Source organism: Rhodofomes roseus (genome assembly GCF_022264815.1).
Source record: "Rhodofomes roseus strain CIRM-BRFM 1785 chromosome Unknown C8Q71scaffold_7, whole genome shotgun sequence".
NCBI lineage: Eukaryota > Fungi > Basidiomycota > Agaricomycetes > Polyporales > Fomitopsidaceae > Rhodofomes > Rhodofomes roseus.
The window spans coordinates 790,959-809,122 of NW_025952963.1; the positions used below are offsets into that span (position 1 = coordinate 790,959).

At 55.3% G+C, this 18,164-nt stretch overlaps 8 protein-coding genes across 8 annotated transcripts; 5 read left to right on the top strand and 3 right to left on the bottom strand.

Moving 5' to 3' along the window:
* Positions 1-81: 81 nt before the first annotated feature.
* On the top strand, positions 82-1,928 carry C8Q71DRAFT_751465 (uncharacterized protein). Its single transcript, XM_047923315.1, has 7 exons — positions 82-214; positions 262-803; positions 856-1,223; positions 1,277-1,359; positions 1,416-1,448; positions 1,501-1,560; positions 1,623-1,928. The coding sequence occupies exons 1-7, from the start codon at positions 212-214 to the stop codon at positions 1,707-1,709; spliced, it is 1,176 nt and encodes a 391-aa protein (XP_047780395.1). The 5' UTR covers positions 82-211; the 3' UTR covers positions 1,710-1,928.
* A 215-nt stretch (positions 1,929-2,143) lies between these two features.
* Positions 2,144-5,543, top strand: C8Q71DRAFT_751467 (SART-1 protein). Its single transcript, XM_047923316.1, has 12 exons — positions 2,144-2,363; positions 2,419-2,442; positions 2,548-2,732; positions 2,790-2,891; positions 2,942-3,123; positions 3,177-3,285; positions 3,336-3,394; positions 3,455-3,680; positions 3,732-4,659; positions 4,713-5,124; positions 5,178-5,356; positions 5,416-5,543. Exons 1-10 carry the CDS (start codon positions 2,197-2,199, stop codon positions 5,077-5,079), a joined length of 2,349 nt encoding a protein of 782 aa, XP_047780396.1. The 5' UTR covers positions 2,144-2,196; the 3' UTR covers positions 5,080-5,124; positions 5,178-5,356; positions 5,416-5,543.
* Positions 5,243-6,494, bottom strand: C8Q71DRAFT_704729 (ribonuclease H2 subunit A; the record flags this gene model as incomplete). The annotated part of the gene is made up of 6 exons (XM_047920403.1): positions 5,243-5,357; positions 5,417-5,540; positions 5,596-5,866; positions 5,923-6,043; positions 6,111-6,204; positions 6,266-6,494. The coding sequence occupies 6 exons, from the start codon at positions 6,492-6,494 to the stop codon at positions 5,243-5,245; spliced, it is 954 nt and encodes a 317-aa protein (XP_047780397.1).
* A 208-nt stretch (positions 6,495-6,702) lies between these two features.
* C8Q71DRAFT_532463 (uncharacterized protein) lies at positions 6,703-10,403 on the top strand. Its single transcript, XM_047919172.1, has 14 exons — positions 6,703-6,794; positions 6,845-7,384; positions 7,442-7,494; positions 7,547-7,799; positions 7,856-7,979; positions 8,032-8,102; positions 8,158-8,286; positions 8,339-8,611; positions 8,663-8,759; positions 8,810-8,949; positions 9,006-9,262; positions 9,318-9,413; positions 9,468-9,734; positions 9,793-10,403. Exons 1-14 carry the CDS (start codon positions 6,731-6,733, stop codon positions 10,111-10,113), a joined length of 2,685 nt encoding a protein of 894 aa, XP_047780398.1. The 5' UTR covers positions 6,703-6,730; the 3' UTR covers positions 10,114-10,403.
* On the bottom strand, positions 9,712-11,082 carry C8Q71DRAFT_751500 (S-adenosyl-L-methionine-dependent methyltransferase). Its single transcript, XM_047923317.1, has 5 exons — positions 11,060-11,082; positions 10,940-11,005; positions 10,394-10,872; positions 10,276-10,342; positions 9,712-10,216 (listed from the first exon to the last, which is right to left on the bottom strand). The coding sequence occupies exons 3-5, from the start codon at positions 10,845-10,847 to the stop codon at positions 10,132-10,134; spliced, it is 606 nt and encodes a 201-aa protein (XP_047780399.1). The 5' UTR covers positions 10,848-10,872; positions 10,940-11,005; positions 11,060-11,082; the 3' UTR covers positions 9,712-10,131.
* Positions 11,083-11,362: 280 nt separating this feature from the next.
* C8Q71DRAFT_807405 (uncharacterized protein) lies at positions 11,363-11,980 on the bottom strand. Its single transcript, XM_047926010.1, has 3 exons — positions 11,722-11,980; positions 11,501-11,661; positions 11,363-11,444 (listed from the first exon to the last, which is right to left on the bottom strand). Exons 1-2 carry the CDS (start codon positions 11,880-11,882, stop codon positions 11,517-11,519), a joined length of 306 nt encoding a protein of 101 aa, XP_047780400.1. The 5' UTR covers positions 11,883-11,980; the 3' UTR covers positions 11,363-11,444; positions 11,501-11,516.
* A 551-nt stretch (positions 11,981-12,531) lies between these two features.
* Positions 12,532-15,219, top strand: C8Q71DRAFT_795949 (P-loop containing nucleoside triphosphate hydrolase protein; the record flags this gene model as incomplete). Its single annotated transcript, XM_047925643.1, has 7 exons — positions 12,532-13,122; positions 13,178-13,340; positions 13,376-13,997; positions 14,053-14,342; positions 14,554-14,702; positions 14,756-14,941; positions 15,034-15,219. The coding sequence occupies 7 exons, from the start codon at positions 12,532-12,534 to the stop codon at positions 15,217-15,219; spliced, it is 2,187 nt and encodes a 728-aa protein (XP_047780401.1).
* Positions 15,220-15,310: 91 nt separating this feature from the next.
* Positions 15,311-18,131, top strand: C8Q71DRAFT_832652 (P-loop containing nucleoside triphosphate hydrolase protein; the record flags this gene model as incomplete). The annotated part of the gene is made up of 9 exons (XM_047926387.1): positions 15,311-16,068; positions 16,133-16,288; positions 16,344-16,933; positions 16,988-17,256; positions 17,308-17,400; positions 17,450-17,601; positions 17,656-17,827; positions 17,878-17,909; positions 17,979-18,131. The coding sequence occupies exons 1-9, from the start codon at positions 15,409-15,411 to the stop codon at positions 18,129-18,131; spliced, it is 2,277 nt and encodes a 758-aa protein (XP_047780402.1). The 5' UTR covers positions 15,311-15,408.
* Positions 18,132-18,164: the final 33 nt, after the last annotated feature.

The following is an 18,164-nucleotide window of genomic DNA, read 5'->3' on the forward strand; positions in this document are numbered from 1 at the left end:
GTCACTCAAAGGTCAGTCATGCAGGAGACGCGTCGCGACGCGACATGCCCGGGCCCGGTCGATTCGGCCGAGTGAACGCGTGTGTGGCTGAGATTTGTCTGGGCGCCTGCATGACATACCCCCGGGCCCGGGCCTCCCCAGTTGTTCCGCATTCTGCCTTCCGCTTCCTCTGACAGTGACAATCCTTTCGAGTCTTCGCCATCCATCCGCAATGGTGAGCACGCTCATCTCGAGTGACAGGCTAAATCTCAAACTGGCTAGATGAGTAGTCTAGGCGTTGTCCGGGCTCAGTTTCGACGTAGGCTGGTCACCGGTAGCAGACCTCAGTGTTTGCGAACGTCGCCTCCCGCTACTCTGTTACAGCGAGGGGTCGCGCAAGCGGCGAGACAGACTCCATCTCAGGAGGGGTTCAAGCCCAAGCCTAAGCCAAAGGCTTCTACCTCTTTGCGCAGGACAGCGGCCGCATCGCTGCCTATTCGTTCGAACCGGACACCGACCCGCAGCGACATTCAGCCCATCATCACACTTGCGACCGCGGAGCGTTACGACCTGCGCAGCATTAGCAGATATCTTCCACCTTCAGCTAAGCTTTTGCACGAGTCATGGTGGATCCCGAGTTGGGGAGAGGATGGGAAGGAGGGCGAGATATTCATCTTCGGTAACGGGAGCTTCGTAGCTTGGGGGCTTGAAGAAGAGCAAGCGAAGAAATTTGCTGCAAAATTTTTGCGCAAGCCGGACATCGAGATCTCGCCGTTGCGTGAACCGGAGACGGAGGACCTGGAGTTCGTGACCGACTCCGAGGAGTGAGTATGCACTCCATCTAGCTGTGTACAAGCTCTGACGAACAACCTGCAGAAACACACGGCTGCAAGGCGATCTCATTATACTTGGCCACACACCACCGCTGGACACGGACGATGCACTGCCAAAGGGTTTGCCCCAACCGTGCTTGCCTCACGATACTATTCTGGCTCGTTATGCCTACTCTCAGGCCCTATCACGCTCAACCGCTCTCTCTGCCCTCGAGGTCTCGTTGGAGAGGTACTTGTCGTCGATGGCCGTACTACCGGACACGCTCCACCGGACGGGCAAGCCAGGCTTGAGCAGACAACAATTGGTCATGAAGCTCGGTGAACTGCTGAAGTTCAGGCAGGGCCTCAACTTGAACAGGGAAAACTTCGCCGACACTCCAGACTTCTACTGGGCTGAACCGGTACTGGAGAGTGAGTGCATCGGTCGTTTCGTGCACCATCTACGTTCTAACCGGTGTGCCCAGATTACTTCCACTCTCTGAGTGCTGCACTGGAGATAAAGTTGCGTACGCAGTCGGTCAATGACAAAATCACATATGCCGCTGAGGTAAGTCATTTCGGAGAACTTGTCGTGGTTTCGGCTCGTGCTGACAGCTCTCGAAGATGCAATCCGTCCTGCGGGAACTCCTTACAGAGGTGAGAGGTCGTGAATGTAGTGCCACAGGATGAGCTCATCGGACCCCTTCAGACTTCAGCACATAGAATGGAATTGATTATCATTGCGCTCATCGCAGTCGAAGTGGTTATTGTGAGTGTTTTCGTGCTCCTCGGAGATGCAGTCAGCGATCAGTCACTGACTTGTCTTGCCAGTGCCTCATCCGCGACGGTCCCGAACTTTGGGACATGGTTGTTGGTGATAATGAAGATGTGGAGCACAAGCCCGCCGGCCGGCATTGAGTAATGCTTTGCATGAACCTAGGGATTTCCCTCCAATTCGCACAAGCATAATACGGACTCGCAGGATCTGTTACTAGTATCTAATGACTGCTAAAAATCCTTCTCCCCCTGGCAGTTCTCATTGATTCACTAGACTTCCACCCCGCTCAATCATACTCTCGTATCAGTTGTATGTACTCTATCCTTTGGGAAAATCATAGGGCTCTTCATTGTCTGAGAGCATCCGAGTGCTAGCTGCCTGCGCGTGGGGCGCGCACACCGCATCCTTGTCGGTACTGCGCGTATATTGACAATACACTAGTCATTACTAAGGTCATCAGTACAATTTCAAAGATAGTGTAATGAGAAACTCAGAAACGCATGCGACGCCTTAGTTTCATTGAAACTCCGAAAGTACTTGTTGTCTACGCCGCCACAAGATCTGGCTTGTGTTCCTTGCTGACCACCACCATATCCGCCACTCCACTTGTACCCTGTGTCCGTCACCATGTCCAAGGAGGAGAGCATCACTCTTGAGGAGACGAATAAGATTCGTATCTCCTTGGGTCTCAAGCCGCTCACGGACGACAGCAAGCCGGTAGACGACAAGGAGCAGCAGGCACAGGACAACTATGCCAAGCAGCGAGAGAAGGAGGCGAAGGAGCGGGAAGCGAAGTATGTACACTGAATTAGATCTCCTGGCGTATGGCTTATGCTCTGCCCTCTATAGGAAGATACAGGATAGCATCGCGAAGTGAGTACACCCATTCCTTCTACCCGCGATAGTTGCTTCTACCCCCTGTTGGCCGTACAGGCCCGCGCGGTTTTCGAGCAATCACGCTCATTGAACCATCTCTAGGGTGAGAAACCGGCGAGAGCTCAATGCAAAGCTGAAAGGTGCGACGCTCGGTGATGCGGACGGCGACGCAGACGACGCCTTGAAATGGATCAAACGGAGCAAGAGGAAGGAGAGGGAGCTCGCTAAGAAACGACAAGAAGAGCTGGAGGACATGGACAAGGCGTTCCAGGAGGACTACACGGAGAGTGCGTCACATAGACCGCCTAGTTTCGATGGATTTCTGACGTATTGTTTCCTTGTAGGGGATCTCGCCGGCTTGAAGGTCAGCCATGACTTCGGAGCGATGGAGGAAGGCGAGGACCGGATACTTACCCTCAAAGATAGCCGTATCCTGGACAATGAGGGTGAGTTCGTTTGCGTGTTGTATCATCACATGCTAAGCCCTGCACCGCAGAGGATGAGCTCGAGAACGTCGCCCTAGCTGAAGATGAGAGGACCAAGAAGAATAAAGAGCTTAAGATCAAGCGGCGAGAGTATACTGGATACGACGACGAGGAGTTCGCCCCCGGCCATGCGGGAATGAAGCGGAACGTCCTCTCCAAATACGATGAGTTCTTGGAGGGCTCCAAGGAAACGGTGAGTTATTCGTCCAACGCTATCACGCCTAGCTACTGACATCTGTTGTGCAGGGTTTCCGTTTGGGTGGATCTGCACAGTCTGCCGCCCAATCCAAGCGTGCAGAGGAGGAGGCGTCTGCTACTACGGTTAACAAGTCCCTGCTGTCCATCGATTACGCTAGTGCGTGTTTTGGTACCATCCTGCAGCATTCACTTACCATCGTCGTATAGAGAATATTGAGTCGGCGGACTATATGAAAGAAGGTGACGTCGGTTTCAAGAAGCCAAAGGTCAGTTCGTCCTTATCGTCCCATGCGGAACTTCTCACCGACCTCATCGCTTGTTAATAGACCAAGAAAAAACGCCCTTCACGAAGAGTGGCAGAGGAGTCCGACATCGCTCCACTCAATGGTGACGACCAGATGCAGGTAGACGAGAAGCCGATTGTGCCACGACCGCGTAACCTGGACACCAATTTCGTAGATGACGATGAGCTCCAAGCGGCGCTTGCGCGTTCACGACGAGCAAAGCTGCAGAAGTCGAAGAAGCTCTCGCCGGAGGGGATTGCGCGCAGAAGTAAGTACCTTCCTGCACGCATTGCCAGTGACTAACTGGTTCATTATGCAGTTGCCGAGGAGCGTGCTCAGCCGGAAGGTCGTGCAGTTGAGGTCATCAACATCGAAGATGACGACAACGATGGCGATGGCGGTCTGACATTCGATGACACCTCAGAGTTTGTCCGCGCAATCACGTACGACCCCGTAGCCGTGAAGAAAGAGTCTCCTTCGCAAGCACCAGCATCGAGACAGACGCCGAAACCTCATTCACCGTCTGCTGATGTCAAGATGGAAGAGGGTGACGAGGTGCTGGATGAGCTGGAGGCAGGCGAAGTTCGCGTGAAGGAGGAGCAAGACTATGACGAGGAGATGCTCAATGCGATCGAGAACGCCATCAAGGAGACGGAGGCCGCTGAGAAGGCTGCTACGGATAATTCGGAGGTTGAGGTGGGCACTTCGACAGAGCAGACATACAGTTCTGGTATGGCATCGACTCTCAACATCCTCCGCCATCAAGGTGTTCTCGCGCCGCCGAAGGCCGATGACCAGGAGAGGGAGCGTATTCAGCTGCAGAGAGACCTCTGGCTCGCCGACTACAGGCGTAAGCTCGCAGAGCGGGAGCTCGGGCGCACGAAGGGGCGTGGCGGGAACAAGGACCAGGCGACGCGCGAGTACGAGAATCGCGTGCGCGAGCAGCAGGAGGCGCGCCAGAATCTCGAGCTGTACAAGAACTACAAGCCCGACGTGAACATCGTGTACTACGACGAGTTCGGCCGCGAGCTCACGCCGAAGGAGGCGTGGAAGGCGCTCTCGCACAAATTCCACGGCAAGGGCTCGGGCAGGTTGAAGACGGAGAAGAGGCTGAAGAAGATCGCCGAGGAGAAGAAGCAGGAGGCGATGGCGAGCGGGGATACGCCGTTGAGCATGAATCAGGCGTTCCAGATCCGCCAGGAGAAGGCGGGACAGGCTCACTTTGTTCTCTCCGTTGGCAACAGAGGGTAAGTCGTACGCCTCTACGTTTGTTACAGTAATACTCACAATGCTGTTTCAGTGCCGTGCCTCAAGCCGCGGAGTTCCTCGATGCCCAGCCGCTCTCGAAGGGCAAGACAGAGAAGACCAAGAAGAAGAAGAACGCCACAAAGGTGTCGACACCTCAGCTCGACTCGAGCGGCTTCATGACTCTCCCCGCACCGACGACGCATAACGGCAGCCCCGCGCCATCAGGCGTAGCGGGCGCTTCGTCGACGAGCAATGGCTCGCCCGCTCCCCGGCCAGGCTTCTCCCGCATCTCACGCGCGGTGGAACCCTCGCCGAAGGAGGGTACACCTCTGGATCGTACGAAGTTCGTCATCGGCTTGGGGGCTAAGCGCAAGGCGAGTGGAGAGCCTTTGGACTCGCCGCCACCCAAGAGGCGGTAGTTCGCGAGTCGTTCGTGGTGTTTGTTCCGGTTCTTATTGGTCACTGTATGTCGTACACTAGTTATACATCGTTATGAGACTCAGGCCTGTATGTGCAGTATGTATAATGCAATTGCGGAAGTTGTCATGGGTTTCGTGAAAGGTATCCTGTATGGTGACGGCACTATAGCGCGGAGACGCTGCGTATGCAGAGGTCCTTTGCTACTGCGCAGCGGTTCTTATCCAAGCCGGTGCCACTCCCGAAAGCTTGTGTCAAGGATGCTTGACCATCGTCGATCCTACAAGCATAGTGTTGGTGAGATGGGTATTCGAGCTAATCAACCGAGATGCTGCCTACCATTCCACAGGATGTGCGCTCTTCTCCAGCACCATCTTTATAGTCGTCCAGGAGAAACGGACCAGTGCAGGAAAGCCAAATGTTGGCTCGAGGGAGCTTTTGACCCATGCCTGCGTCTTCGGATCTGCAAACGCCATTTCAGTTGCCGAGCTCGGGAAAGCCGAAGGAGCAGATTGAACCTGAAGGGTAGCCGCTGCCTAGTTGCGTCCCCCATCTTGGCTTCTCTTGCTGATTTTCAGTGTCGTCGGATAGCTTACCGCCGGGCTGGTGCTCCTCGAACATCCAGCCCTCGACCCAGGCGTCTCGTGTCACCTTCGCGGCCACACTTGCTGCGCCGACGATCTTGAACTTCGAGTCGGCTTTGGCGGTGACGGTGAAGTTGATGCCAGGGAATTGAGAGGACAGATAGGCTTCGTACGGCTTCGTTGGGCCCAGCGCGTCCACATAGACCTACACGGGTTTCTCATTAATGTGCGGTCCAAGAGTTTGGAGCGACTGAGGCTGACCTCGGATAGTTCCATGCCACGGTCAAGGACTTCGCGTATGAGCAGAACGGTAGCTTGTTCGGATTGTCGATTGAGGTTTGTGGGAGGTCTCCGAAGCATCCCTGAGGATATTGCTTGAGGACTGATTGTATGAACGTAACTTAGCTGAGAATGGAACACACAGTGAATGACCTCGAAAGCGGACGCACCATAGCACTCGAACAGACCAAGCCAAGTTTGAAGGATCAGAACATAGCGTGTCCAGCAGAGTTGAGCGTGTGGCGGCAGTCAATGTCTTTGAATCTGGCTTTCACGATCAGGATTCATTGATATTCAGGGCACTCTGAGGAAAGTGGACGCGTACCTGCGAAGCCTAGCTTGTCCAGATCATCCTGGTACGAGGCAGGGCAGTAAGCGACTCCATAGACAAGCGGCCCCAGCACGGGTCCTCTTCCGGCTTCGTCGACTCCCAGAATATAGGGTCCAGGAGTAGTAGGACAGGGCGAATGGTATGTGTACGAAGCTGTCAGTGGTACGGAGGGGTCCACAATGGAGGGCACACTGTTCGACTCGGGTTCTTCGTCGCCTGCCATGCCTCCGAAGTACTTGCTCAATGGCCCTGTGCGCTTGCGCTTGGTAGGTGAGGCAGCCATCGCGGTGGAGCGCGTCGCAGTGAGCGCGTTGTTGGTGTCTGTTTGCTCGACGCGTCAGTGGCGTGTATTTATGCGATCCGAGAAAGGCAGGCGATCGGAGGCGGTCGACAACAGGCGCAAACAACCGCTTCCCGCTGCTGCAGCGACAGCCAATCAGATGTGTTCCTCTCCAAATTATGCGCGCACAATCGGGGCCTTCACTCCCCCAGTCCCTGCTCGAAGAGCTCAGCGGCCAGACTGGTAGGTGTCTCAAATACTTCATTAGGTTGCACTGACTGAGCAACATGCAGACGATAGTCACCACCGAAGACCAAAGACAGGAAACCGGCGGGGCTCGAGGAAGGAGGCCCGAAAGCAGGCGCGCGAGGGTCGGAAACAGCGCAAGACTCAGTTCTTCTCGCTGCAACATGCCCAGCCACAATATACACATACCAAGCGGCTCGCGGAACACGAGCACCCCGAATCACCGAAGCGCAAGAAGGCGAGGCTCACCCAGCCTGCACCGGTCGCACCAGCCGCCAACTCTGCCTTGAATGATAGTAAACCTGCCAAGGTTCCCAAAGCACCAAAACCTGCCAAAAGTGCCTCAGATGCGGGCCAGTCGCGATCTCAATCGCAGACACCTCTGGAGAAGCTAGCGCGCCGCTCGGAAGCGGCCCCGAAGAAGGCCAAGCTGAAGTCTGTGCCCTCGAGTTCTGCGGCTCCGCCACGATCCCGAAAAGACGAGGAAGAGGATGCATACATTGCCTATCTAGAGTCGAAGCTTGGGTATAGCAAAGGAGGGAAACGGACTCAGAAGTACGGGAAGGGAGAGGAGGATGGGCTTGACGGTGCGATATTCCTTGCTAGGTGCCTAAAGGGTTCTTAGCTCGGCTCACAATGTACAGACCTATTACAGGATCTCGACTCCATAGAAGCCTCGATACTTCCTGGCTCTAAGGTGCGTGAAAATGTTAGAACTGTGCCGGTTGCAATCCTTGACTATTTCTCAGTCCAGTGCCCGTGCACTTGATGGAGACCTGTCTGACGCAGATGCATTTAATGCCGAGGACGACTCAGATGCAGAAGAGAGCTCTGATGCAGACGAAGACGAAGACGCAGATATGAGTGGGATGTCAGAGGCGGGCGAAGACCAGGAATGGAGTGGTATAGAAGGCGAGGAGGAGGACGACAGTGAGAGCGATGACGAGGAATTTACAAACGCTTCCCTTGAGGGTCCTAGTCCGGACCCTGCACCAAAATCTGGTACGTACCCGCTTATCCTGGTGTCACGATCCGTTTCCTGACGAAGAGTCAAATAGCGACAACTCCGGCCGGGCGATATATTCCCCCACATCTGAGGAATCGCACACAGGGCGGCGAAGTGGCTGTTCAGTCAGAAGCGCAGCTTAAGCTCATGAGACAGTTAAAGGGACTGCTTAACAGGTATGTTTTGGTCGCATGACACCTCAAGTCTGGGCTTATGTATCTTGTGAAGGCTGACCGAACAGAACATCGCATCTATGGTGGACGGTGTCGAAGAGATATATCGTAACCATCGACGACATGGTCAGCACCCATCTACTTTCTCATGCGTTTCTATATGCTGAGCTCTGGAATGCAGACGTAACGTCTACGCTTACTACTCTCATTGTGGACGGCATCTCCTCCCACTCAATGCTCCTCGACTCCTATGTTGTCCTTCACGCGGCATTCGTATCTGCCCTCCACAAACTCATCGGCATCGAATTCGGTCCGTGATTCACCGACGCAGCTCAGCGTCCCCCCACTGACCTCGGTTCCAGCTGCATACTTCCTCCAGAATTCCGTCGCCGAGTACGAGCGCCACTTCGCAGAGGCTCAAAGCGGCCGGCCTGCACCCCAAGCAGCTTCGGAGGCAAAGCCGGAAGAGGATGTGGACAACTTCGGCAAGGAGGCCTCGAACCTCATCGTCCTGCTCTCGGAGCTGTACAACTTCCAGGTCGTCTCTTGCGTCCTGGTGTACGATCTTATCCGGGGTTTGTTGGATGGCGACCTTACGGAGTTTGCAATAGAGCTGCTCTTGAAGATTACGCGAAGTGAGTGCTCCTCACGATGTGGCGACCCTCATGACGTCTTACGGTGACCAGATTCTGGACATCAGCTGCGACAGGACGATCCGACGGCGCTCAAGAGCATCATTCAAAGTGTGCACTCCAAGCTACCAAGCCAAGCGAACGCAATGAGGTCCGTTCGAGGCTGTGCGCCCGTATACGCTCTGCTAAGAAATCTGCTAGCTCCCGAGCACGCTTCATGATTGAGACCCTGACCAACCTCAAGAACAATAAAGTCAAGAAGAACGCAGCGAGCACCGCGGGCGAAGAGACGGTGGAGCGCCTGAAGAAGTTCCTCTCAGGCTTGAGCAAGAAACGCCATGGTATGGCCCGGCTCTCATAGCATTGTGTTAGTAGAGCTAACGAGTCCACGGTGTAGTGTTGTCGCACGAACCCCTCCGCGTGAGCCTTGAGGACCTGCACAATGCGGGGAGCAAAGGAAAGTGGTGGCTCGTCGGGGCCGCCTGGGGAGGTGATCCTCTCGTGGAGCACCAGGAGGCCCGGCGTGAGGCCTCCAGCAAGGCGAGCGTTGACGCGGAGGCGATCAATGAGAACGTCTTGCTGAAGCTGGCGCGGAAGCAGGGCATGAACACTGAGATTCGGAGAGGGGGCTTCGTCGTGCTGATGAGCAGTGAGGTACGCCTGGGCCTGGGCCGCACGGTGGTTGGGGTGGTGCTCAATGTTGACACAGGACTACGTGGATGCATGTGAACGACTTTCGCAGCTCAAGCTGACCGAGGTCCAGCAGCGCGAGATCATCCGCGTCATCCTGCACTGCTGCGGCAACGTACGTCGTCCCCCCCCCCCTCACGCAGACTAGACACTTACCATACGCTCACAGGAGAAGATGTACAACCCATTCTACACTCTCGTCGGGCAGCAGCTGTGCAGGACATCGCACGCGCACCGGATCACGCTGCAGTTCTGCCTGTGGGACTTCCTCCGCGACCTCGGCGAGACGGCCGTGGGCGGCGCGGAGGTCATCAAGAACCTCGGCGAGGACGCGGGGTTCGACGTCAAGAGCATCTCGTCGACGAGGCTCCGGAACGTCGCGAGGGCGTATGGTTGGTGGATCGCGAAAGACTGCTGCACGTTTGCGATCCTCAAGGTCCGTTGTTTCATGTAGTGTTTTTGAACTAGTGTATTGATCGACATGCGTGATACAGCCCGTTGACTTCACCGTGCTCAAGCCCCAGTCGCACACCTTCCTCAAGGAGCTCCTCACACAGGTCTTCGTCAGCACACAAGTCTCCACCCCGCTGCTCAGCGCCGACCCGAACGCGCTCCCGACGAGGAACCGCGGGCCGCTCGAAGAGGTGTTCATCAAGGCGACCCGGGTGCAGAACCTCGCGGTAGGCCTCATCTTCTTTATTGGCGAGGCGTTCCGCGGGGAGGCCTTGGGCGACGAGAAGGGCTTTGTCAGGTGGGCGAGTCAGGTGGCGAGGGATACGTTGCGCACGGGGATGGATGTCGTCGCGGGGCTGTAGGGCTTGAGTGGTGTTTGGTTAGGGTTGCTTATGAAATGCGACGCTGGAGTAGACGTTGCCGCTTTTGCCGCCGAAGGAAAAGCTCGGGAACGGTATGCGTGAGCTGCGCGTGCAGCTGTGAGCCAGAGTAATCCGAGTAGAGGGCGGTCTTTGAGTACATACTGGTACACCAGGCCAGTCTCCGCCGTGGCGAACTTCGCCTTGAGCTCTTCTTCCGTGAAATTACAAGCTGCGGCGATATGGTGTGAGGGCAGGTGGGGCCGGAGGCAGGAGTACATACACGTTATGAGGAAATAACCGCCGGGCTTGACCACCCTGCCCACTCTAGATGGGTACCCATCCGCGATGTTCACGCCCTGATCATTCTGTCCCACCAAAGCCATCGCGTCGAATGTACCTTTATCCAGGACGAGATCCCAAGTCGCCGTCCCCTCCACGCCGTCCAGCGCAGGCACATCTTCTGCGAGGAAGTCGCACACAGCGAACGTGATCGCCCCGGGCCCCTTCACACTCGCGTCCTCCTCGTGTTCCTCCGCATCCTGTTCCCGCTGTTTGGCTGAGGCGATCGCCCGCGCGAGCTTCACCGCGTCCGCGCTGTAGTCCAGCCCGCACATCCGCCCGGGCGCGAACCCCGCTTCGCACAGCGCGAAGAGGAGGTTGCCGTTGCCCGCGCCGACCTCGAGGATGGATGGGGCCGGATCGGCCGGGACGTGATCGAGGGCCCAGTCGACCATCTTTTCCACGCTGTCTTCGCCGAACCTGCAGGCAGCGCAGCGTGGTTGGTCTGTAGGATATGTGACAGCGAAAAGGGTGATGGAGTACGCACCATACTTCGCCCTCGTCCCCGATCTCCTTGAAGTTCGTGAACTCTGAGGAGTATACGCCATCCCAGCTGCGAAATGGTGGTCTGCTGCTGCTATCAGCTGGCTATCGTTGGCTCACGTACTGTTCCTTCGTCCCGAGCTTAGATGGAGGCAGGTCGATCGAAGACATGGAGGCTTAATGAAAGAGAGCGGTTGCTTAGTCAGCTCACTGAGAACTGAATACTCGGTGAGTGTCGAGTGAGGGCGAGAGGGCCCGGGGCACGATGCGCATGCAAGGCTCGATTCCTACTGAATTGTCGTCTCACCACAAGTGGACCGCAAATGCCCTGTGCACTCGTTTGCTGACGAACTCGGCAGGGTGGACACGGAGTGGGAAACACAGCTCCGTGGCGATGCTAGTCGGATGCCTCATGCGTGGTGGTCGTAGATGGAAGACGAGGTATTGCTCGGCTGAATGGTGCTGGTATTATAAGGATACGGTACAGTAGTGACATGAATGCATCGTGACTGGGCGATCGAAATGAGTACGACGGCAAACACACGGGAACTCCGAGTGTACGTACTAGATAGACCGCCCTGCTACCTCTTCTCGGTCTTTTCAAGCAAGTCTTTTGCTTCGTTGATTTTGCTGGCAAGGTATGGTGAACCGCCGCGGTCGGGGTGGTTGGCGAGCATGATCTGGCGGTGCGCGTCCTTGAGCCTGCTCCGTAGTTGTGGGCTATCTCTGCGCGCGTGTCCCAATCAGTCACGAACGACATCCATTGGTCAGTCAGAGGGCTCGTACTTTAGACCAAGGATAGCAATAGCTTCCTTGCGGTCCATCTTCGCCTTGAAGCCGCCCTTGACCCACTGCTCAGCGGCTCCTTGGCCCGCCCTGCGTATCATCTGTCTGCCCACAACAGCGGCTGCGATTGCGCCGACACCGACGAGAAATGGTGTTGCCATGATCAGGAGAGGGTTGAACGGGTACAAGGTCCTGGTGAAGGGTGCGGAAGGAGCGGACAGCGTGTGCCACTGTGCGGTCGTGACAGTTGGCGTGACGGAGCGCCCGTGCGGCTCTCTCGCAGAACGCTCATTATGGTGCAGCCACTGGCAGCTTTGCGCAAGGGTCAGCACTTCCATCTCCAGTCCACGAGTCCATCTTACGATTCTATATTTTTCAGGGTGCGACTCTATGCATGATGCCGAACAATGTCTCCATAGGCAGCAGCACCTCTGCCTATTTCGAAGCTTCGGCGGTCCACATCGACGGATGCGCGGTATTCGCAGGGTATTCGCACAAACATCCCTGACTCGTCCGTTCCCTCGTTCCTATCCATCACAGACTGCTGTCAAGATTACTTGCCTATTTGACACGATATCTAAGGTTCGGCACCTCAAGGCGCGTATCCCCCCAGGGACACTCATATCCACGCGAGAGCTATAACAACTACTGCGGCACACGCTGTACCATTGGCGACTTGTATAAGGCCCCGTTGCTGAGCTAGGCGGCGTGTTACCTTCCCTCGCCTACAGCTCACTACCTATCATGGTGCGTCGCAGTTGGAACATTAAGCAGACGCTCCTCAGGACCTCTCATCCTGAGCTACTCGTCATGGAAATAGACGAAGCCGACCTCGTCGACTTCCCTCTTGACGCTCTATCTGCCTTGTCCGACGACGTCGTGGGCGTAGCATGTACCCAAGGCGTCAAAGGTCGCCTTACTCACCTCGCTTTCGCAACACCGACACACGTCCTATGTATCCGTATGCCTGGCCCTGCAGCGACGTCCAAGCCAAAGAAAGGCAAGCAGACAAACACCCAACAGCGTCCGATAGGCCGCGACGTTCTCCGGAGGATGCTCCTACACAGCACGGAGCACCGTAAATTCGCACTCGACATGCATACGCTGGCGCTTGCACTATACTATGATTACCAGCTTACGCTCGTCGAGGCCGTGGACCTGAAGTCCGTGCAGGGTGGTGATCGACGGGCCCTCGACACACTCATGAATTTGTTGGGCGGTGAGCCGAAGGTGTACAAGTCATCCGTCGCCGACCATTTCAAGGGGAGGGCCTTCGCGGCCGGTGGCACTGACAACCTCGCTATGCGTGCGTGGGCTGCCTGCCAGGCCGGGTCAATGCCTCACTTGATCGCGAAACTCAAAAGTGCCGCGTTGATCAATACGACGTTGGTTCCGGTCCCAGTAAGTCGCGTTCGACATGGTCCCCGCAGCCCTGACCTTGAATACCTCGCATCAGCACTTGCAATGGCTTGCGAAGTTTGCTCGAGTGGCATGGCGCTTGTATATGCTCAAGCCAACCAGGGTGAAGAACGACGTCGTTGGTGATTTCGAACAGAAGGAAGGCCAGTTACATGTTGGGCAGGCGCGTTTCAAGACACGCATGCGGGTTGATCACTCTCGTAACCAGGTATTCCAACTTCATCCGAACATGAAGTCGTGCTTGTGCTTATGAGCGGCTTGCAGATTGTGCAGATAGAGTACGGCGCAAAGAACAGTCCTGTAAAGACCGTAATGGGACGCACATTCGATGTCAACGGTAAAACTGCAAAGATCAAGGCAAACAGGTATATCGCGCCAACTGCACGGATCGTCAGCATCGTGACGATCGGCAGAGACGACCTGACACCTGCCGAAAAGGAGCGCGAAAGCATCATGCTGGAGGTGTTACGGCGGACGCTTCGTTTCTTTGAGCAAGATCTCGTCCGTAAGATCTTTGAACGTCCCGCTCGTGGATCCGTGCGAAGGGCCAGAGCGTCTAGCCGTCCCGTTGACCTCAATGGTCGTCGTCTCAACGACTCGCAAGCCGCGGCAGTCAACCGCATCATCTCTGAGAACCCAATTGACCAGGTTTGCCTCGTGCATGGACCTCCCGGCACAGGCAAGACCACGGTCATAGCTGCCTCGGTCCTCGAGTTGATGAACCTCCCCAACAAGGACCGCGGCATCTGGTTGATCGCGCAGTCAAACGTCGCCGTAAAGAACATTGCGGAGAAGCTTGCGGACGTCGGTTTCATCGACTTCAAGGTCCTGGTTTCCAAAGACTTTCATCTTGAATGGTGAGTCGTGTAGTACCGATTGTCGCCGTGACACGCTCAATGACCGCTTCCATAGGCACGAGCACCTGTACGAGATGATCGAGCGCAACGTCATACGCTCGGATGACTTCGACAGCGACATCGTCGGCAACGAGAGGCTGCTATTAGGGTCCAAAGTCATGTTATGCACTCTCAGCATGCTCTCGCATCCACGCCTGGCTAGTGCAGGTTTCACTCGCATGGTTCCCCTCAAGACTGTAATCGTGGATGAAGCCAGTCAGATAGAGCTCAGCGACTACGTGCCATTGTTGGGCCGCTACGGTGGCACCATCAAGAAGCTAGTCTTCATCGGAGACGACAAGCAGCGTGAGTGAATCGTTCAGCGCCAGGGTCACGAATGGCATACTAAGCGGAACATACAGTCGCCCCGTTCGGACAGGATGACTTGGGCGAGATATCCAGCATCTTCGAGATGCAGCATCTGCGAGAAGACGCCTTATTCCTCAACACACAATGTATGCATCTCTATTTGCTTAACTGCGTACCCAGGCTCATAAGCGATTTGTCTACCGCGCAGACCGTATGCCGACGCCGATCGGCAGGTTCATCTCGCAGCGTGTATACGGCGGCCGTCTCAAGACGATCCATCCCGTTACCACTCGCAAATCATGTATAATGGTAGACGTCAACCACGGCGAGGAGGCGAAGTCAAATAATAGTTGGACGGTGAGCATTTTCCTCACTTGATAACAACGTGTATTAACACGATGACGCCGCAGAATGAAGCAGAGGCCCATGCTGTTGTCGCGATCGCGAGGAAGTTCCACAGCGAAGGGAAGTCATACCGCGTAATCACGCCGTACGACGCACAGCGCAACTTCCTTGAACGTGTGCTGGAAAATGCGAACCTCCCTTGGGAGAACAAATGCTTCAACGTCGACTCCTTCCAAGGTAAGACAGAAGCTGTTCAGCTGAGCGAAATTCATGCTCACACGCATGTCTTCTATCAGGCAACGAGGCAGACTACATCATCATCTCCGTCGTTCGTTCGGAGAAGATCGGTTTCCTGTCCAACCTGCGGCGAACGAATGTCATGCTCTCGCGCTGCAAACAAGGCATGATCATCTGCACGAGCCGCGCGTTCATGGAAGGGAAAGCCAAGTCCTCTCTCGTGGGCAAGCTCGCGAAGGAATGGGCGGATGGATGGGTCTCCTGGCGGGACGTGTTGCAGGGGGAGTTCTAGGGCGTTCTGCCTCGTTGCTTTAGTCGCGCGTTATCTTGCTTCTTTTCATTGAATGATAGCATCTATAAATCCCATTGTGTGATTGTTGTCCGAGCTTTGACCATCGCCGCATCCATTATCCCGTGCTGGACCGTTGAGACGCCACACGCGTTTCTTCGAGCCACCATCCCAGGTTGACTCTCATCCACCATGGCTCCTCCCCCGCTGCAGCGCATCATCACCCAGAATTTCATTGATAAACATCAGCCACCTATTCGACAGGAGACGCTGCTCGAGGCTAGCCTAACGGACGAGTTCCTTGACGAGTTCCTGAAGAGCGCACCCACATTCCCGAATCCCATCCGTGTCGGCATTGCGCCCGCGTATGGCCCTTCCGACCAGCTTCTTGCGATTGCTCTTGCGACAGAGTCGCGCGTCCTAGTCATCCAGCTCCAGAAGAGCAAAGGAGACACGCTGTATAGAGGTCGCGGGGTACTGCTCACCAAAGTCCTTTCCAACCCCGACTGCCTACTCTACGCCTTCAACATCGGCCAGCTCGCCATTTCCCTCTTCCTCGACCACGGCTTGCGCATCGTGAATGGGATCAGCGTCCAGGGCATCTGCCCGGAGAGCCAGGAAAAGATCGTGTCGCCCTTCGCCGCTGTCAAGTTTGCGGTCGGCGATCAGTGGCCGATCTACGAGGAGAACATCAAGGCTGCCTTCCGGGAAAAGCTCTGGGACCCTAAGCCGGCTCGACAGACGTCTCTTGCACTCAAGGCCTGGCTGGCCTGCTTCCTGCCGGCCATCCCAAACATGGAGGAGCAGTTCAACACTGTCAAGCGGGTCAACACCAAAGATAAGAGCGACTCCGTGAGTTATCGAGCCCTGATGGTGATCGTGTACTTACCAGCGATCGTGGCGGTCGCATCTCTAGGAGCTCGCGCAGATCGCGTCGATCGCGCGGGCTGATCAGCGCCTCGCCTCGCAGCGGCCGACCACGTCCGCGAACGAGTTCAGCGGACCGTCCGTGAATCGGAAGAAACTCAACGTCCGGTCAGACAGATACCAAACGAGGATCCAACGAGAGACCGTGAGTACCCAGTTCTTCTCATTGACATGACACAAACATCGTCGATGTTGCACAGGAGGCTCAGTTCACCGTTGTCGACGAACACGGAGCTACGTATCTGGTCCATGGGCGGACTGCTGACACCGCGGGTCGTGCCGCTGAACTGAAGGCTGAGATAAGCCTCGAGGGCAAGACGGTCATAGGCATCACCTCCACGGGGGGAGACAGGGCCACTAATGCAGAGACCCAGAAGGCACTCTATGTCCTTGGGGCTTTGCAAGGTCAGGTCAACCTCTTTGAGAGCCCCTTCCAGCGGTACATCTGGTGCCCTGAAGAGGACTTCAGCTGGCCTGAGAACTTTGAATCTTCTGACAAGGTTCCTAAGATCTCTGATGCTCAGCCACTGAACACTTCACAGCACAGAGCTGTTCACCATATGCTCTCCAACACCAATCCTAATCGTGTGACTGTCATACAGGGTCCTCCTGGGACTGGGAAGACATCTGTCATAGCAGCCTATGTCTGCTCTGCAATTGCTGGTGGGAGGAGGGGTATCTGGCTGGTTGCACAGACCAATGTGGCTGTCAAGAACATTGCTGAAAAGCTGGCCAAGGTTGGCTTTCTGGATTGGAAACTCCTTGTCTCTAAAGACTTCCACATGGGATGGTGCTTTACACCTATTGATTATTGGGTCCTTGCATGCTGACTCATTGAACATAGGCATGAACATCTCTACACTGTCATCAACAACAATATGATTCGCTCTGACAGCTTCAAGCATGCCCACAAACTCCTCAAAGGCTGCTCTGTCATCCTTTCTACACTCTCCATGCTCTCCAACCCTCGCATCAAGAACTTCACTGCCTTTGTCCCTATGGCCACTCTGGTTGTGGATGAAGCCAGTCAAATATCCATCAATGATTACATCCCTGCTCTGCAACAATTCCCATCCCTTCGTAAAATGTGTTTCATTGGTGATGACAAACAATGTGAGTTTGCAGTAGTAATTGTCTGTCATATTGAATTGTCAATGTCTCTAGTGCCACCATTTGGGCAGGATGAAAATGAGGAGCTGAAGAGCATATTTGAGGTTCCTCACCTGCGCTCAAGTGCACAGATGCTTGATACACAATGTGAGCTTTCTTCTGCACAAGTGTGAAATGTGACTGATTCCTGGTTCAGACAGAATGCCACCCCATATTGGGGACTTCATCTCTACAGCTGTGTATGATGCTCAGCTGGCATCAAACCCCCTCCACCCCATCCAAATTCCTGAGAGTTACTTTGTTGATGTGGAGGGTGGTGAGGAGAAGAGAGATGGCACAAGTTGGAAGGTAAGCTCTGTCTCTGTGTTTTTGTTGGAGTGTATGCTTATCAATGGTACACAGAATGCTCCTGAGAGGCAAGCAGCCCTAAAGATTGCTGCCAAGCTCCAGGAGGAGGGCAAGGACTACAGGATCATCACCCCTTATGATGCACAGAGGAATCTCCTTGAAGGAGAAATGAAGGAGATGGGTCTTGCATGGCAGGACAAATGCTTCAATGTGGACTCCTTCCAAGGTGAATATCTGACTTGATTACACATTTTCCATGGTTGACACTCTGTACAGGCAATGAGGAGGACTACATCATCATCTCTCTTGTCAGGACTAGGGGCCTTGGCTTCCTGGAGGATCTCAGGAGAACCAATGTCATGCTCACTCGCTGCAAGAAGGGCATGTTCATCTGTACCAAGTGGGACTTTGTCACAGGCACTGCTGCTAACACCTTGGTGGGGCAAATGGCTCAGGCATGGGGTGCAGAGGCCTGGAAAGGCTCATGGGAGTGGGATGAGCCAGAGCAGGCTCAGCAGGATGTAGCATAAGCCCATGTAGAGGCTTCACCAACCAGTTGTGTG

What these genes read in the sequence shown, in the direction of transcription:
- C8Q71DRAFT_807405 (XM_047926010.1), bottom strand. Translation starts at nt 11,882, where the DNA reads ATGGCAACACCATTTCTCGTCGGTGTCGGCGCAATCGCAGCCGCTGTT. An exon ending in ATTGCTATCCTTGGTCTAAA is followed by an intron (nt 11,662 to 11,721) that starts GTACGAGCCCTC and finishes ACACGCGCGCAG; the next exon opens with AGATAGCCCACAACTACGGA.
- C8Q71DRAFT_751465 (XM_047923315.1), top strand. An exon ending in GGCTGAACCGGTACTGGAGA is followed by an intron (nt 1,224 to 1,276) that starts GTGAGTGCATCG and finishes CGGTGTGCCCAG; the next exon opens with ATTACTTCCACTCTCTGAGT. An exon ending in AAATCACATATGCCGCTGAG is followed by an intron (nt 1,360 to 1,415) that starts GTAAGTCATTTC and finishes CAGCTCTCGAAG; the next exon opens with ATGCAATCCGTCCTGCGGGA.
- C8Q71DRAFT_751467 (XM_047923316.1), top strand. Translation starts at nt 2,197, where the DNA reads ATGTCCAAGGAGGAGAGCATCACTCTTGAGGAGACGAATAAGATTCGT. An exon ending in CCGTATCCTGGACAATGAGG is followed by an intron (nt 2,892 to 2,941) that starts GTGAGTTCGTTT and finishes CCTGCACCGCAG; the next exon opens with AGGATGAGCTCGAGAACGTC. An exon ending in GCTGTCCATCGATTACGCTA is followed by an intron (nt 3,286 to 3,335) that starts GTGCGTGTTTTG and finishes ATCGTCGTATAG; the next exon opens with AGAATATTGAGTCGGCGGAC.
- C8Q71DRAFT_751500 (XM_047923317.1), bottom strand. Translation starts at nt 10,847, where the DNA reads ATGGTCGACTGGGCCCTCGATCACGTCCCGGCCGATCCGGCCCCATCC. An exon ending in CGGTTATTTCCTCATAACGT is followed by an intron (nt 10,343 to 10,393) that starts GTATGTACTCCT and finishes ATATCGCCGCAG; the next exon opens with CTTGTAATTTCACGGAAGAA. An exon ending in GAGACTGGCCTGGTGTACCA is followed by an intron (nt 10,217 to 10,275) that starts GTATGTACTCAA and finishes CTGCACGCGCAG; the next exon opens with CTCACGCATACCGTTCCCGA.
- C8Q71DRAFT_532463 (XM_047919172.1), top strand. Translation starts at nt 6,731, where the DNA reads ATGCGCGCACAATCGGGGCCTTCACTCCCCCAGTCCCTGCTCGAAGAG. An exon ending in GGACCCTGCACCAAAATCTG is followed by an intron (nt 7,800 to 7,855) that starts GTACGTACCCGC and finishes AGAGTCAAATAG; the next exon opens with CGACAACTCCGGCCGGGCGA. An exon ending in TCCTGCACTGCTGCGGCAAC is followed by an intron (nt 9,414 to 9,467) that starts GTACGTCGTCCC and finishes ATACGCTCACAG; the next exon opens with GAGAAGATGTACAACCCATT.